At 43.2% G+C, this 14825-nt stretch overlaps 1 protein-coding gene across 2 annotated transcripts in view; it reads left to right on the top strand.

Annotated features, from left to right (window-relative positions):
• The window catches only part of FURIN (furin, paired basic amino acid cleaving enzyme), a 303958-nt gene that overhangs the window by 225007 nt on the left and 64126 nt on the right, over positions 1–14825 (top strand). For both annotated transcript variants that reach the window (XM_073618514.1, XM_073618515.1), the window contains exons 6-7: positions 6680–6768; positions 12818–12990. In XM_073618514.1, the coding sequence (XP_073474615.1) occupies positions 6680–6768; positions 12818–12990 (262 nt within the window). The remainder of the gene's footprint in view (positions 1–6679; positions 6769–12817; positions 12991–14825) is intronic.

Below are 14825 nucleotides of genomic sequence, written 5' to 3'. Positions count from 1 at the left end.
TTTTGTAGGTAGTAGTAGCATTTTGGCAATAGAAACTGCTCATGTGGTATGCACAGCTTGGGCAGTCAGGATGATGTAGCTTGCTGGGTCAACTCCCTGTTCATTGGTCAGAGGTGATGATGTTCAATGATCATGCAATAGGCTGCAAGGCTACATAAGAAGCCACAAAGCCGGACCCAGATTGAACCCACATTCACACCTGAGCATGTCTATGGGGCCAAAAAGCATGTGGAGACCAAGAGGTAACATTGAAAGCCACTATGCTGACTGTTCATTAAGCCCCATTCACACCTTATGACGTGTACACACGAGTGGACTTTTCGACCGGACTGGTCTGACGGACTATCTGACGGACTATCCGACGGACTTTCGGTGGACTTCCGGCGGACTTCCAACGGACTTTCCCAGCGAACGGACTTGCCTACACACGATCACACCAAAGTCCGACGGATTTGTACGTGATGACGTACGACTGGACTAAAATAGGGAAGTTGATAGCCAGTAGCCAATAGCTGCCCTAGCGTTGGTTTTCATCCGTCGGACTAGCACACAGACAAGCAGACTTTTCGATAGGAACGGAGTCTGGCGGAGTTCCGACGTAAAGATTTGAAACATGTTCCAATTCTGAAGTCCGTCAGATTTTCGACCGAAAAAGTCCGCTGCAGGTCCGATGAAGTCCACACGCGGTCGAATTGTCCGCCAGACTCGGTTCGTCGGACCAGTCTGGTCGAAAAGTCAGCTTGTGTGTACGCGGCATAAGAGTTTTGTTTCATCACTCCCGAAGCATGACAATACTCAAGATGAAAATCTGATTATTCACACCTAAACATTATGTCTTCTGTCTTGTTAAGCACACATTTTTGGCTCAAGACTTTAATGGGAACGTCTGAAAAATGCATATCTGTGGGGTCAAAAAGCAACAATATTGACCAGACAGGAGGTCAAGAGGTAACATAGAAACCCCCCAAGCTGGCTCTGTACTAAGCCCCCATTCATACCTGAGCATTTTGTTGCAGGACTCCCAAAGCATGACCGCTCTCAAGATAAGTCCAATTATTCTCAATGGGCCTGTTTTACACCTGAGCATTGTGTCTTCTGTTGCATTAAGCTCAAAGTACATGTAAGTTTTTTTAGGCACTCCCAATTATGTCTGAGGCCAGTTGTGGCAAGATAGCTGTAACCTACAGTCTCAGCAGTGTAGGTGGTAACTCGATCCAAGTGACATCCTGCAGATTGTAGAAAGCTTTAATCGAAAACTTGGGCAGATCTTCACATGAACATCAGATAGGTCAAAAAAATCATAGTATGTCTAGCTCCAGCATTTACATGTGCTCACAACAGAAACTAAAGACACTAGCTATACAGAGCATCTCCTAGCTAAAGAGTGAGGAGGGAACAAAATTATTTAAAGGCAAACAATGCATGCGTAACATGATAGTACTACAAGTTCTACATACAAACATGCAAAATAATCCCCTAACCATGCTCTCACTCAAGTGTGAACAGGGGCTTACTAAAACTTAGAAGTGTGTGACCAACCTGACTCCACATTATACAAGAGGTATGTAAATCAAAAAACTGGCTTACCAAAACTACAAAACGTAAAAATGCACACCTATATTATTTCAACTTTGTATTTGGACATTTACTGAGAGTTTCACATTGATATTTTTGTCAATAGAAAAAGTTTCCAAGGATAGGTCTCCTAAATTTAAGACTGTCCTAGGAAATCAGACCGATGGCATATGTCAGCAAGAATGTAGCTGGAATAGATTTTAATGTTATCAACTATGACAGTGATTTTGCCGTCTATTTTACGGCATGCTTCTCTCTAGCACCACGTTGGACATCCTATCAGTCATTTTTTTTTCCCTCCCCCATTCTGACACGGTCCAGAAAATAAGCTGCTTTAAAGGTGATTTATAGGAAATTCTCAAGCTGTTTCTACTTATAAAACTTGCACGACTATTACCATGCAGGAAGTTTGCAGCTACAAATGATACACAGGAGAGAAGAGCCTAGCATTGTGCAGTTTTATGCTGGTATGCAGGATTCTTGTTATGATTGTGGCCCCAAAGGATATACTTTTCACAACACTTGACTTTATGTTCCGGTTTAAAAATGCTGACTGCTCCTGTCATTGTGAAATTACTGGTTTGCAGCATATTTTACAGCTTGCTGGATTCGAAAATGGCATTCGGTGCCACTGAGTACCTGCCTGCCATGAAAATGGACTTGTAAGATTTTGACACCGGGGTTAAAATTATGTGCTTTACTGTAAAATCTATTTAGCTGTCATATTTTATCTGGCCTGTCCAGCTCAAACTAACGTGCTATAATTCTCCTGATTGGAGAGCTGCCGCAATCATGTCAAGGTGAAGGTTGTAACCACAGCTGGTATGCCATATTTTCCATCTTTAAAGTCGGGAGACTGAAAGTTGGCCTTCTCTTTTCAAGGTTTAACTTCATTCTCATTATGTAGAATGTGAACTCTGGTAACCTAAATCTACTGTTTTGATGTGCTTTTTTCTTTTGTTTGTTTTTAAAGCTGGGTTTGTTTAAAAAAAAAAAAAAAAAAATGTCTTTGAGTGGACAAACATCAAAGACATCTCTTGTTTTGGGGTGTGTGTTTCCAGCTATATACAGTATCTAGAGCTTGTGATGGACAGCATCTGTTTCATTGTTGGTCAGGAGCCAATCCATGCAGGTCCTGGTCAGTCACAAACTACTAATTAAGGCCCCTTTCACACTGGTGTAGTGTGACAACACTTCGAAAATCATGCAATTGGCGCCCATAGATGATATGCAGAAAAAAGCTTGTGACACTTCTGGTGCCATTGTTGATGGCACCCCAAAAATGCCAAGCAAGAAGCATGTTCTTGCGCAAGTGCTAAAAGCGTGAACGGGAAAAGCTTAAAAAGGAGAGTTGACTACTTTGCAATGTTTGTTGAGTGTAGGGCAGCCCATTGAAATGAATGGACTGTCCCGCTCACAAAGCACGACAACATGCTCAAGAAAAACCCCAAATTCCTAATGTTGTGCTACACTAGTGCAAATTGGGCCTAACCCCAATCTCCACTGTATAGCTCTATTAACTGTAAATTTGTTCTCATATTTTAGAAACTTCTCATAACTTTGAGCAGAAGGCAGATAAACCCACCAAAAAAAAATAGTGATTGTTCCTGTTTTTTAGTTTTGATATTCAAATATTAATCGCATGATTATCATACCCATTGTATTGAATGCCAAATAATTCGTATACTGTATACCCTATAAAAATGGTAATATATACTATTTTATTATCATATATGTTGTGCCCATTTCATTGAATGGAGAGTTTTGATACTTGGAATTTGTGAGCACCTTTCAAGTTTAGGTTATGCATCAAAAATGCTAAAAAAAAAAAAAAAATTGTATCGTGCCTAAAAGTAATACACGAATAAATAACTACCTTCCAAACAACTAAAGTGCATGCAATACTAAAACAGGACATGCCACAAGACTTCTATCTGTATATATATTCTTTAAAAAAAAAAAAAAAATATTTATATATATATATATATATATATATATATATATATATAACAAAGAAATTAAGGTATATAATTGTTATCATAGGTGTATTTTAAATGATAGAGACAGAATATCAAGCAAAAATCCAGAAGAAAACGCATGATACAAATGTTACAAATTGAGTTGCAGTTCAGTGAGTAAAATAAGCATTTGATCCCCAAGCAAAACATGACTTAGTACTTGGTGGACAAACTCTTGTTCACAAGCACAGAGGTAAGACGTTTCTTGTAGTTGGTTACCAGGTTTGCACACATCTCAGGAGGGATATTGGTCCACTCTTCTTTACAGATCTTCTCTAAATCATTAAGGCCTCTTACTTAAACTTAGAGCTGTCCTTTTGGCAACATGAAGTTTCAGCTCCTCCAATACATTTTCTGTAGGATTAAGGTCTGGAGAATGGATAGGCCACTCCATGACCTTAATGGGCTTCTTCTTGAGCCACACCTTTGTTGCCTTGGCGGTTACCCGTCTTCAGTGTTCTGGCTGAGGGAAGAAGGTTCTCATCCAAGATTTTACAATACAGGGCCCCATCCATTGGCCCCCAAATGCAGCAAAGTCTGTACCTTTAGCAGAGAAACAGCCCCAAAGCATCATGTTTCCATCATGTTTACACCTCTGTGTTTGACTGTAGGGATGGTGTTCTTGGGGTCATGGTCAGCATTTTTCTTCCTCCAACACCATGCATTAAAATTCCATATAAATCAAGTGCTCAAAATATAAATAATATATCTGTCCATTCACCACCATGCAAATAAACCGTGACAGGACACTTGGTGCTAATCCCAAAAGCAGAGCATCCCACCATCCACTTTGACCCCCTGGTATTGGAAGGTCAGATAGCGCTCTAGTGCTTCAATCCCCGTAGTCGATAATCCAAATATAATAGAACCCTAGGCGATCTCTTCAGATCAGAATCCACATGGACATGTATGCAAGAACAGACTTACAATAGTGAGGTACTGTAAAACAGCTTTTATTGTTAAATTAAATAACTCTTACATGAGCAAAGGATATAGACTGGACTGGATTGATGAGCCTTTATTTGCAACTGACCAGCTGTTTTAATAGATGTCTATTTGTCTTTTTATCCTTTGCTCAGGTTGAGTGGCTAGCAATACTCTCCCAAGAAATTTGTATCTACCTCATTTTCTTACCAGAGTCTTCCATCAAAGATTCCAGTTGACCTCTGACATACAACCAGGGCTGGCCCAAGACATTGTGCTGCCTGGGTCCAAGTTTGAAACGCTGCCCCCCCCCCCCCCTCAGCGACAATGCTGGGGGGGGGGGACAGTGCTGGGAGGGGGATGGGGGTCAGCGACATGTTGGGAGGGGGGTGTCAGTGATGGTGCTGGGAGACGGGGTGGCAGTGCTAGGAGGGGGGGTGACAGTGCTGGGAGGGAGGGCGGGTCACAGTGTCAGTGACAGTACTGGAAGGGGGGGTGGCAGTGCTGGGTGAGGGTGTCAGTGACAGTACTGGGGGGAAAGGGAGGATGACAGTGTTGGGGAGGGTGTGACAGTGCTGGGAGGGGGGGTGGCAGTGCTGGGTGTGGGTGTCAGTGACAGTGCTGGGGGGAAGGGGAGGATGACAGTGCTGGGAGGGAGGGGGGGTCACAGTGTCAGTGACAGTACTGGGAGACGGGGGTGGCAGTGCTAGGAGGGGGGTGACAGTGCTGGGAGGGAGGGCGGGTCACAGTGTCAGTGACAGTACTGGAAGGGGGGGTGGCAGTGCTGGGTGAGGGTGTCAGTGACAGTACTGGGGGGAAAGGGAGGATGACAGTGTTGGGGAGGGTGTGACAGTGCTGGGAGGGGGGGTGGCAGTGCTGGGTGTGGGTGTCAGTGACAGTGCTGGGGGGAAGGGGAGGATGACAGTGCTGGGAGGGAGGGGGGGTCACAGTGTCAGTGACGGTACTGGGAGGGGGGGTGGCAGTGCTGGGTGAGGGTGTCAGTGACAGTACTGGGGGGAAAGGGAGGATGACAGTGCTGGGGAGGGTGTGACAGTGCTGGGAGGGAGGGGGAGTGGCAGTGCGGAAGAGAATAAGATCAAAGGCAGTCTGTCTCCAACCCGCACAGCCGGCCAATGAGCTGCACAGCGCCTCTGACTGATGTGCACTGATAGCGGCGCCCAAAAATGCTGGGAAAAAAAAATGTGGGCGTCAATTTGCCGCCGCTCTCAAACTGCCGCCTGGGACCATTGGACCCACCGGGACCCATGGTAGGGCCGGTCTTGCATACAAAACCTGATCAAAAGTGTCTAAAAGAACAACTGTTCTTGTTGCCTGGAGCAACCTCATTCCCAATATTCTGTATATAAGAATATCGATTTGATAGTGATTAGTAATGTGTTTTCCATTTGTTTTCATCATGCCTATAGTCTGATGCACTCTTCGATGGCCACAAATTACAGATTAAAAATTGTAGTAACAAGTTTGTGAATATACATTGATTCCAATTTTAGATCTGTGTACTACTGCCTTGGAGAAGTTCAGTAGAACCTGAAAAGGGGTTAATGAAATGGACAGACTCTTGGAAAGCCAATAGATCTTTGCCAAGCTCATGTACTTTTAGTGTTTGTCTTTCGGAGCTGTGGATCCTGTCCATGGTACAAAATGGGGCAGACACATGAGATTTATGTCCTGTGTGCACAATACAGCTCTTCATTCAACTCTGCGGAGACTCTGTCCTGGTCACAGCTTGGTGTGATACAGTAGAAGTACCTGACATCTTGCCTGTCTGTGATTGGATTGGGCCTGAGTGCAAGCGGAGTGAATCAATGCTAACACACATCTGCAAATAGATAAGTATGTTTTAATAAAAATGCATTTCCAGGAACACACAAAGGCTTCAGTCTCTTCTTTGGCTAAAATGTGAGGTTTTTAAACAAACACCTCAGTATATAATTACCCTTCTCATTGATGTTGGCAGCCACATAGATTTTTTTTTTTCTTTCTTTACCTACAGAATAACTGTGAATTGTTATTAGGAGATGGAGCTCAAGAGATGTTAGGAAGTATCCACAGTTAACTGTTTTGCTTTGCTTTAAAATCCAGTATGTGAAAACTTCATTTCAGTATGATTTGTGTGATTTAAACATTTTTTTTTTTTTTAGGCATGGTACGCGGTGTGCGGGTGAGGTGGCAGCAGTTGCAAATAATGGGATTTGCGGTGTTGGAATAGCTTATAATGCCAAGATTGGTGGTAAGCATGTCACTCAGAATATAATTTAGGGGGCAATTTATGTAGAAATTACTTTATAGAAAAGAGCAACAGTCTCTTACCGTTGTTTTCAGAGCAGTCTGTGTTGTTTTTTTTATGGTCACATGCTAAACTCTATGAAGGGAATTTACTAAGACTGGAGCAAACAGAACCTGTAGCAGTTGTGCATGACAACCAATCCGCTTCTATATTTCGTTTGCAAAGCCTAACCAAACAAGGTAATGATTAAATCTGATTGGTTGCCTAACTGTACAAGGTAAAGATTGAAGCTGATTGGTTGCCATGCACAGTTGCTTCAGATTACGTCTTCTCCAGTTTAAGTAAATGACACCCATTGGTGTAGATTTATTAAAGGCAAATACACTGTGCACTTTCCAAGTGCAATTGCACTAATTTTCCCCAGTATTTAGTGAATGTGGTAAAGCTCTGTTCATTTCCGTGCACCTGATTGGGCATTCTTTACAAAGTGAAACTTCACCACATTCACTAAGCTCTGGGGAAAATGAATGCAACTGCACAGTGCACATCCTATTTGCCTTTAGTAAGTCCACCCCCCCCCCCTAGTGTAAAAGTAAAAGCAAGAAGTAAAACCATTGATAACTTATTCAAAATAAATACCTCTACCTTAAACTTGCCAAAACCTAAAAATACATAAAAACTTGGTGATAACTTCATATAATTGTCCCAAAACACACGCACTATTAAAAAAATGTCTTCAGATTCTATCTTCAGCAATATTTCCAACACATATGCGGTAATGGGGGTTCCACCAATCATTGACTGCAACATTCAACCCTAAAAGGATTCTCATTCACCGTTTTTTGTTCCCAAAATGACAATAGCTCAAGAGAAGGAAAAATCCTAGTGCTCACTGTTGTCATATAAAAATATTTCTAAATAAAATGATTCCACTCACAAAAAAACTGGGCATCGTACAACAAATAAGGTGTTCATCAAAGTGCTCTTCACGCCCTGCAATAATCCAGTGTGTTTACTGCACACCAGTGGCGGCTGGTGCTGGTATATTTTTTGGGGGGGGGGAGCGCGTGACATCCCGCCACCACCCTCCACCCGCCGGTCGGTTAGCTCAGCACTTACCCCATCTGCGTCTCGGGCTTTACGGCGGCTTCCCCCAGCCTGGTGGCCAATTCTTCCCTTGGCCAATCGGGTCTCAGGATGCGCTTCCTCATTGGCCGGAAGGAAAATCAGGAAGACAATAGCGAATATTAATTTGCTATTGTCACACAACTGGGTTGGCTCAGGACACAGTGCTCTGCACCCCAAGCCCACCCTTTTTTTAAGCCAATTAGAGTCTCTGGCTCTAATCATGTGCTTCTAAAAAAAAAAAAAAAAAAAGCTATTGGGATGCATGTGTCGGGCGCCCTGCATGTATATTAGAGGCCAGACGCATGGATTAGGGGGGCAGCGCCCCTGCGCCCCTAATGGACGGGCCGCCACTGCTCCTTACCCAAGTACATTAAATCTGCTCACCTTTATCAAACCCCTTAAATTACAAGCAGTCCAACAGAGCTTCTGAAGTTTACAAAAAGGTATGTCTTCCAATGGGCGCAATCCTCCACACAACAGGCAGCTCAAGAGTTAATTGCTGCACTTCTTCCTTGCAAGCAACCAGACACAAGGAGAAAGAGGGCCCATAGTGTGTTGTGATAGACCTTTTTTGGCCAAATCCACACAGAACTAACCTAGCCACCATAGAACAGGAAGTCTAAAAATTATAGAAAAAAAGCTTGCATTTTAGAGATGAAAAAAAGGAAGAGAGAAGGTCAATTCTACTTAGATTTAAACATATTGCATATATGTTATTTATTTATTTTTTTTAAAGTGTCTAATGTCTCTTTAGTTCAGCCTTCTTTGGCCTGTTGGCAAACTGATCATTATATCATTTTGGCTAAACACGGGAAAATTCAGCATGACTATTCAAAGAAAACCGATGTGCAAATTATAGTCTTGCAGAGCAGCCAATTAAAGCTTGGTATATATTGGATCAATAAAAGTTGAATCCTTATAGCATTTCAAATGTAATCTTTATTTTTATTTTAGTTTTTTTGATCAGTAGGAAATGTGGTTGTTCCCATCTGTACAACATTGGCTTTTTCTGAGATTAAAGGAAACCTGTAGTGTAAGAATATGGTGGCTGCTGCTGACCTCTCCCTTGGAGAATGCTAATTGCCAGCAAGTCACTCAATGGCTTAAGTATTTTTTTTTTAATGGACCTGGAATAAATATGCAGATCAGACGTTCTGAATATACCCTTTTCTGATTTGCCAGCTTTTTTAGATCCAAGAGAGCCAGGTAACTAGTCGGCAAAAGCAGTCTATAAATATCTCTGCACCTCCTTTCACATCTGCCCCACCGATGTACCCCCCTGCTCTTCTGTCCCACTGCTGACCCCCTTCTCATCTGCCCCAACACTGAACCCCCCTGCTCATCTTTCCCACCACGGTAACCCCCTTCTCATCTGGCCCAACACTGAACCCCCTTCTCATCTGCCCCAACACCGAACCCCCCCCCCTGCTAACCTGTCCCACCACTGTAACCCCCTGGTCTTCTGCCCCATCACTGTACTCCCCTGCTTTTCTGTCCCACCGCTGAACCCCCTTCTCATCCCTCCCACTACTGTACCTCCTGCACATATGCCCCACCATTGTACCTCCCTGCACATTTGCTCCACCGACGTATCCCCATGCTCTTCTGTCTCACTGCTGAATCACCTTCTCATCTATCCTAACACTGAACCCATCTGCTCATCTGCCCCACCACTGTAACCCCGCTTTCTCATCTGCCCCACCAATGTACCTCCTGCACAACTGTCTCACCTCTGTTCCGCCTGCTCATCTGTCCCACCAATACACCTCTCTTTCACATCTGCCCCATTGCTCTACCCCCCTGCTTTTCTGTCCCATCACTGAAGCCCCCTGTTCATCTGCCCCAACACTGAACCCCCCGTTCATCTGCCCCACAACTGTAACCCCCTGCTCTTCTGTCCCACTGCTGAAGCCCCTTCTCATCTCTTCCACCACTGTACCACCCTGCACATCTGCCCCACCGCTCGCTGTACCTCCTGCTCTTCTGTCCCACCTCTGAACCCCTTCTGCTCATTTTCCCCACTGCTGTACCCTCTTCTCATCTATAATATATGTGATATGCAGAGTGGTGAAAGGAAGCAGAGATGAGACACATCAACCTGTCCTGGCACACTCATTCTGCTGATCCACCTCTCGTATCCAGCCCATGTGCTTGTATGTGATGTCAGATACAAGCATCTGAAATGGATGAGCTAAGGTCAGGGGTATTTTCTGCAAGCAGTGGGCCTGTGTGCAGGATCATAATTTGTGCCCCCACAGCTGAGGAAAAGTGCGACAATCTGCGCCGCAGCAAAAGTTGGGTGTGATTTTCGATGCGCTGAATACTGGCTGTGGCTTAAAGGGACACAGAGTGCCGGGGTTCAGTAGTAAGTGATGCAAAGGTTTAGGAATAATTTCAACAAAGTACCTAGAAGCTCAACAGTAATTCCACAAACTATCACCTGATTGTGGTTTTCTCAATTACAGTGAAATCCCTTCTTTCTGAGATTGGTAGTGGCAACCAAGCAAGTCATCTTCCTCCAGATGGTGGACGGGGCTAACAAGACTGTGTGATTGGCTTTAGCAGTGGCCAATGACAGTCCTCCTCCTGGAAACAGCCTAGCAGAACTGCACCCAATCTCTTCCCCATCACAAAAGCTGACGATCGCAGCTAGAGCAAAGTTAGACTACCAAACAATGTTTCCCATCTTTTACAATGTGTGGGGGCACACTGCCTCCCCCTCAGTGCAGGTGCGGTGCGGGAAATTCTGAAATCGGAATGCATTAGTGTCTCACTGACACTTCCCTGCTCTGCTGATGGGGAGGGAAATGAGTGCCGGCAAAGGAGGCTTCGAGTGCCGCTTGCGGCACTAGTGCCGGGGGTTGCCTACCCCTGACCTAGACAAATTGTTGAAACCATACGGGGTGACTGGTGAATAACTTTAACAGGTTATCTATTTGTAACCATTTTTTCATTGTTTTATAGAGGATAGAGCAGGGAAGGATTAGAAACTCTACCAGGATCTTTGTTTTTTTGTGTCCTCCACTAGGGAGATCCACTCTATAGTGTCCCAGTAACATTGATGTTAGCGATGAGCTTCATCATTTTTACATGCTCTTCGAAACCTAAGCCTGAGCCCACCAGGAAGCGATCACCTGTAAACGCCCAATCATCTGCAGCTAAGGCATTCCCCACCCTTCGGCTGCATTTGTACATGTAAACTTACAACTGTGGGACGTGCAGTGTCCCCCACTGTAGATTATCAACCTGGTACAGGTAGCCACTTCTTGGTGGGCTCAACAAGATGGATTTCGAAGAGCATTCAAAAATGTCTGAGCTCATCGCTAAATGCCACCAAGATTGAAAGTGAGAAAAAATCACACATTTTTATTTGTCACCAAAACCGGAATCAAGAGGGAATCGTCAAATGGGGGCAATTTTCTGATTACAACTATCTGAGGATTTTAGAGTTTCCCTCCTTGTTGTGGTGTCTGAAAAACAGGAAGTAAAGGGTGATCTTCCCAATAGGACACCGAGGTTTTCCCACTTTTTCTGAAATGTGGGGTGGGGTTGTTTTGGCTTTAGATAAACACCAATCAGCCATAACTTTATGACCACAGACAGATTAAGTGAACAACATTTTCTCAGTACAATGGCATCTGAAATTTGGTGGGATATATTAGACCGCAAGTAAATATGTTGTCCTTGAAGTTGATTTCTTGAAAGCAGAACAGATGGGCATAGCAGTTTGCTGTGTATGGGGCTGCATAGCTGCAGAATGGTCAGGGTGCCCATGCTGACTTGTGTCCATAGCCAAAAGCGCCTACAATGGGCACATGAGCATTAAAACTGGAGCACACAGCTATGGAAGAAGGTGGCCTGGTCTGATGAATTACATATTTATTTTGCATCATATGGATGGTCGGGTGTGTGTATGTCACTTACCTGGGGAAGAGATTTCACCAGGATGCACTATAGGAAGAAGGGATTTGGCAGTGTGATGCTTTGGGCAATGTTCTGCTGGAAAACTTTGGGTCCTGCCATTTGTGAATGTTACTTGACACGTACCACCTGCCTAAACATTGTTGTTGACCAAGTACACCCCTTCATGGAAACTGTATTCTCTGATGGCAGTGGCCTCTTTCAGCATCTGTGGTCTGATCCACCTTGCAACTTACAGGTCTTGGAAGATTGGCTACTGATGGCTTGGTGCCAGCATACCATCAGAGGTCTAGTGGCATCCATGCCTTAATGGGCCATGGCTGTTTGTGTGGGAAAAAGAGGGACCTTCTGAGTATTAGGTGGGTGGTCATGGCTGAGTTATGGCTGATTAGGGTGTATTTTAAGTCTAGGATGTGCAGATGCCAGCTGAAGGACCTTCATAAAATAATGGGGGGCCGGGGGGATTGGGTTTTACATTTCAATCTGGCCTGCAGTTGTAGTCTGTGAATCATGAAAATGGTTCTGGCACAGCTTCAGTCCTAAATGGAACACTTGGGCTACCCAAATGTTCATGTTTAGGCACTGGGAGGAGTGAGTCAAGCACACATGCTGCAAATGGTCATGACGCCAGTTTTCCTAGGGGGAGATAGTAATGATCACTGATTTGTGTTCTAACCTGGCTGAATGTCTTTTCCCCAAGATCTGTTTGGCAGGATTGTCTTCAGCTGCTCTTTGAACGTCAGTGTCCAGTTCAGATATCGTTTATTTTGTGTTTTTCCGGTAACCTTTTTTCACATGCCAGCAGGGGTGTTTCTATCTTATCTGTCTATCCAGTTCAGATATCAGTTATTTTGTGTTTTTCCGGTAACCTTTTTTCACATGCCAGCAGGGGTGTTTATATCTCAGTTAATTTTGCATGTGAAACTTCATCTTTCATTTTGTATATTTTCTTTCTCGTCCTATGTTACCACTGAGTAAAAACTTTAATGCTTTTTTTGGGCAGGTGTTCGAATGCTAGATGGTGAAGTGACTGATGCTGTTGAAGCAAGATCACTGGGTCTCAATCCTAACCACATCCATATCTACAGTGCCAGCTGGGGACCAGAGGATGATGGCAAGACCGTGGATGGTCCTGCCCATCTAGCAGAAGAGGCTTTTGTCAGAGGGGTCACTCAGGTAGAGTTTAACTTTTTGGTCAATTTTGTAAGCTTTGCATTGATGACACATCTAGGGTTTTCCCATTCGTTTGCAATAGTTTAACGTTCTAAAACAGCCGGGTGATCAGATTCATGTGATCTCTTCCCTTCCAATACTGTGTGAATAGAACTTGCAGGTGCTTAATTTTCCAGGCATTGTTTCTGTAGCTGGAGACATTCAGCACAATGGTGCCAGAATGTAATCTTCCTCTATCATAGCTTGTCAATAAAACATTTTAATTACTCTTTTCACATCATAAAATGGCAATTACTTTTCCGCTCTGAAAATATCAGGCCAAACAGGGAATATATTGTTCTCCTATAGTTACAGATTGTTTTTTTTTTACCTGTAATGCTGCAGAGTTGCTTGACAGGTTTTCTCTTCCAAGGCATTTTAAAGGTTTTAAAGAAGCACAATATATTTTTACCATAGGATCTCTCACTGAACCTTCCAAAAAAACAGTGAGACTTCACATTTAATGGGCTTATTGAAATCCATATCCATATCCATATCCTTATTCATATATTCATTTTTCTGGACTTATAAGTCATCAATAGATTTCCAACAGGTGGAGCCACTTGTGAAATCTGGTATCTCATGTCCCAGTACAGGCCATGGATTAGTTTAGGACCAACTTCAGACAAAGCTGATTATTTTAGTCTTGCATGGTTGTTGGCAAGTATTGTATTACAATTTTGCTTAAAGGGCAATTTCACTTTTGGGAAAAAAATATAGCAAAAGAAATATAGCTTAAACGGTTGTTATAAAAGTCATAGTGTAATTGAATGTTATTAAAAATGACCTTTCCTTTCAAATCTGCAGTTGCTGTAATTTTCTGTAAACTTCGAATGCAATATGGTAACCTGGAGTTGTTCTGTACCCAGCTGGTATACAGAACATCTCCAAAAAATGTAATTTCCTGCTTGTGTGATTGGCTCAATGGTTTTCTGATGAAGTTACAAGTCAAATGTTAGGCAGCCCTGGCATAAGGAATGTCAGTTTTGGTGAGCATACTCCCTAAGGGTTAAATTCTTCTGAGGGGATGCATACACTGCAGCTTTTCCCATTAGAACACTGAGCGTGCACCAGGTAGTTCTAATGAACCAGGCCTTTCATTCAAAATCGTATCCAAACAACATAATGAAATAGAGAAAACTTTAAAGAAACAAAAGGTGGAAATCTGCGACAAAGTTTGTTAAAATCCCCACCATATACATTGATCACCCAGAGGAATTTCTTTTTTTTTTTTCTTAACAAAAATGGGGTTAATCTTTAACTGGTAAGGCATCAACATTTAATCAGAATTCCCAGTTCCATTCAGCTACTACAAAGCTTGTGTTGTGATTCCCCTGGTGGATTCCCATATTGTAGGGTGCACAAATAAGTGTTTTATTGGGACAGTGGCATCTCCACTATAAACAGGAGGGAACAGAAACTGATAAGTAGAAATATTGTAGTTTTAGAGCTGCAAGAAACAGACTGATGATAGTCCAGTTTGTTAGGTTGGCCTTTAAGAAAACAATTGGTTGTTCTTATAAAAGGTTGACAGTAAAAAGAGTAGATTGGATATGAAAATGGAGTGAGGGGTATGCTCAATGAAAACGTCAAGAAAAAAGGCGCACACAGATACCTTCAATGTTTTGGATGGAAGATCTATCCCTCTTGCTTAGGCTTGTGCAGTCGGGCTTTGTTTTTCCTTCAGATTCTCTTCTGCCGCAGCGTGGATGACCATTTGAAGCTGTTTGAACTGTTTCATTTTGGGTTTCTTTAGATACATCAGTTCCTACTGAGATGTGATTGTATTGCATGCAAGG

The sequence above is a fragment of the Aquarana catesbeiana genome, linkage group LG03, assembly GCF_042186555.1.
Source record: "Aquarana catesbeiana isolate 2022-GZ linkage group LG03, ASM4218655v1, whole genome shotgun sequence".
NCBI lineage: Eukaryota > Metazoa > Chordata > Amphibia > Anura > Ranidae > Aquarana > Aquarana catesbeiana.
This window is presented reverse-complemented; position numbering and strand designations above follow the sequence as displayed.